The sequence below is a fragment of the Austrofundulus limnaeus genome, unplaced genomic scaffold (genome assembly GCF_001266775.1).
Source record: "Austrofundulus limnaeus strain Quisiro unplaced genomic scaffold, Austrofundulus_limnaeus-1.0 Scaffold1711, whole genome shotgun sequence".
Lineage (NCBI taxonomy): Eukaryota > Metazoa > Chordata > Actinopteri > Cyprinodontiformes > Rivulidae > Austrofundulus > Austrofundulus limnaeus.
In genome coordinates, this window is record NW_013954113.1 from 4,254 (window position 1) to 6,450 (window position 2,197).

At 33.8% G+C, this 2,197-nt stretch overlaps 1 protein-coding gene across 1 annotated transcript in view; it reads right to left on the reverse strand.

The window, feature by feature from the left end:
• LOC106536164 (chloride channel protein 2) overlaps window positions 1-2,197 on the reverse strand; it is a gene marked incomplete at both ends in the record, with an annotated part of 18,632 nt that overhangs the window by 1,980 nt on the left and 14,455 nt on the right. The window contains 1 exon segment of the mRNA XM_014033362.1: window positions 1,412-1,444. Within this exon segment, the coding sequence (XP_013888816.1) occupies window positions 1,412-1,444 (33 nt within the window).

A 2,197-nucleotide genomic window follows, 5' to 3' on the forward strand; every position in this document is an offset into this window, starting at 1 on the left:
AATATAACTTGTGTTCATTTATTCATATAATATTTTTAATAAATGTTTGTGTGTTTAATCCTGTTCATATATCTAAAAATAAATTACTTTATTTTGGAAATACGTTCAGGTCACAAGTTTTCATTTCTCATTCATGATCAGAGTGGGTATTTCATTAGCTCTGGGATTTCATAATGCAAGATCTTGAGGGATTATTTTGTGAGATTGGGCTGGTCCTAATTTCATAGGGTGGTCTCTTACAATAGGTTGTAAAAAGTCGTAACAATGTGACTAATCACTGGTGAAAGCTTAAAGTGATAAAACTAAAGACAATGAACAGGTGATTTTGGCTATAAATAAAATGTTCTATTCAAAAGGGTGTTATTTTAAAACTATAACATAGGTAACCCTGGTATTATTAATGTTTGTGCAGACAGGTGTTGTTGATTTTTTGGGTTAAACTGTGTCTGTATGTGTGACAGGGCTGGCCTACATTTGGGGGCCATAAGTAGGACATTTATCTGGGGCCTAACTTCGCCAAAAGTAAAAGATACAAAAAACAAACAAACAAACAAACAAACAAAAAACAAACAAAAAACAAATGCTTTATGTAATTATATACCTTGTGCATAAAATTTTACCTGTAAAAACAAAATGGTTAGATTGGGTATTTAAGCTCTTTGAGTAGACTGGTTGGTTAGAGAGATGTTGTGTAAGTACTCCATGTCTCATTTATTGGTCTGAATGTTTTTCAGTGTTGAAATCTATCAGATTTATTTTACATGACCACTATCTAAACCTACCAGAGCAGGGAAGGGGTGGAGATGGGGTGGGGGGCACGGCCTACCAGTAGGTTAAGTAAGTGTGATGGATGAGGTAGGATTTGCTGTTTATTTTCAAAAACAATATTTTATCTCTGACTTTTTTCATTGCCTGAACAAGCTTCATTTTATTTCACAATCAGAAGTTTCCCTACTCACGGAGAGCCACAAATTGGTATTATTATATGCCATAAAGGATTGACCAAACAATGCGGGGCACGTTGTATATGTGGTTTTGTCTAAGTGTATATGCAAAAAAAGTATTCAGAACAATACACTTTAAATGTCTGGAAAATGTATAGTTTAAACATTTTTGAGTAGTAGTAGACCTCAATAATTACTAGTGTCTTTTAAAGGGGCAATATTATGTGTTTTTCATGCATATATTTAAATTCTATACCATAATAAAGTAACTATGTCACCTTCAGTTGTTATTAAAATGTTGTTTACATGTTATGTTTATATGAGTCAAAGCAAGACTCTGGGTATGTTTTGATAAGAAGTTAACATTATAACATGATATAAAACCCCAAAAAGTTGATTTTACATGATATAATCCCTTTAAAAATGGACTGAAACTAGGTTTGTGTTTGAAGAATAAATGTGCTCACCCCAAAGAAATCCTTGAAGCCAGGTGGTGGTTCCTAGTAAAAAAAAAAGAGACATGTGATGAGTAGAAAACATACTGTTATAAATGCATATCCATCTTCTGCTGCTTATCCATAGTCGGGTTGCGGAAGCAGCAGGGGCCCCAAGTACAAAGACTTGCGTGGATTTCTTACTGAAACGTGGCGTACGGTCAAATCCAAATGTGTGAAGGACATGTTTGTTTGATCCCTGCGCAATCAGAAATGCTGAATTTAAAATAATGAATTAAATATTAATGTGAGTGAGAAAAAAAATCCTAAGTAAGAATATTAATAAAATATGAGTCTGAAAATATAAACTTGCTCAAGAGTTTATTACCATAATTACTGTACACACAGAGGAACTCAGATGTTTGGTAGAACAATCTTTGTTTATTTCATGGCTGATACAAGTCTCTGTGCCTCAGTGGAGAGTTTTTATAACATAAACACATAGGCTACGCGTGCCGCAGCCTTTTGTGCACAGTCTGTTCGTCTGTCAAGCTTTTGCTCTCCTACTTACAGCATTTTCACAAGTTGTAAAGTGTACTCCCATGTAGTACTGGCATTTTAGTGGTCAAATATTGTGTGTACTGTCTTCTGACCAACAGACCAATGGAAACTGGTTAATTTGGATGAATCTAAGTCTATAATGTGTAGGGATGAGTTATTTATTCAAATAACTTACCTTACATCTTCTCATAACAAAGTTATAAGAGTAAAATTTTACCAAGGTTTCTTCTCATTACTTTAATATTTGTCTGTGCAAAG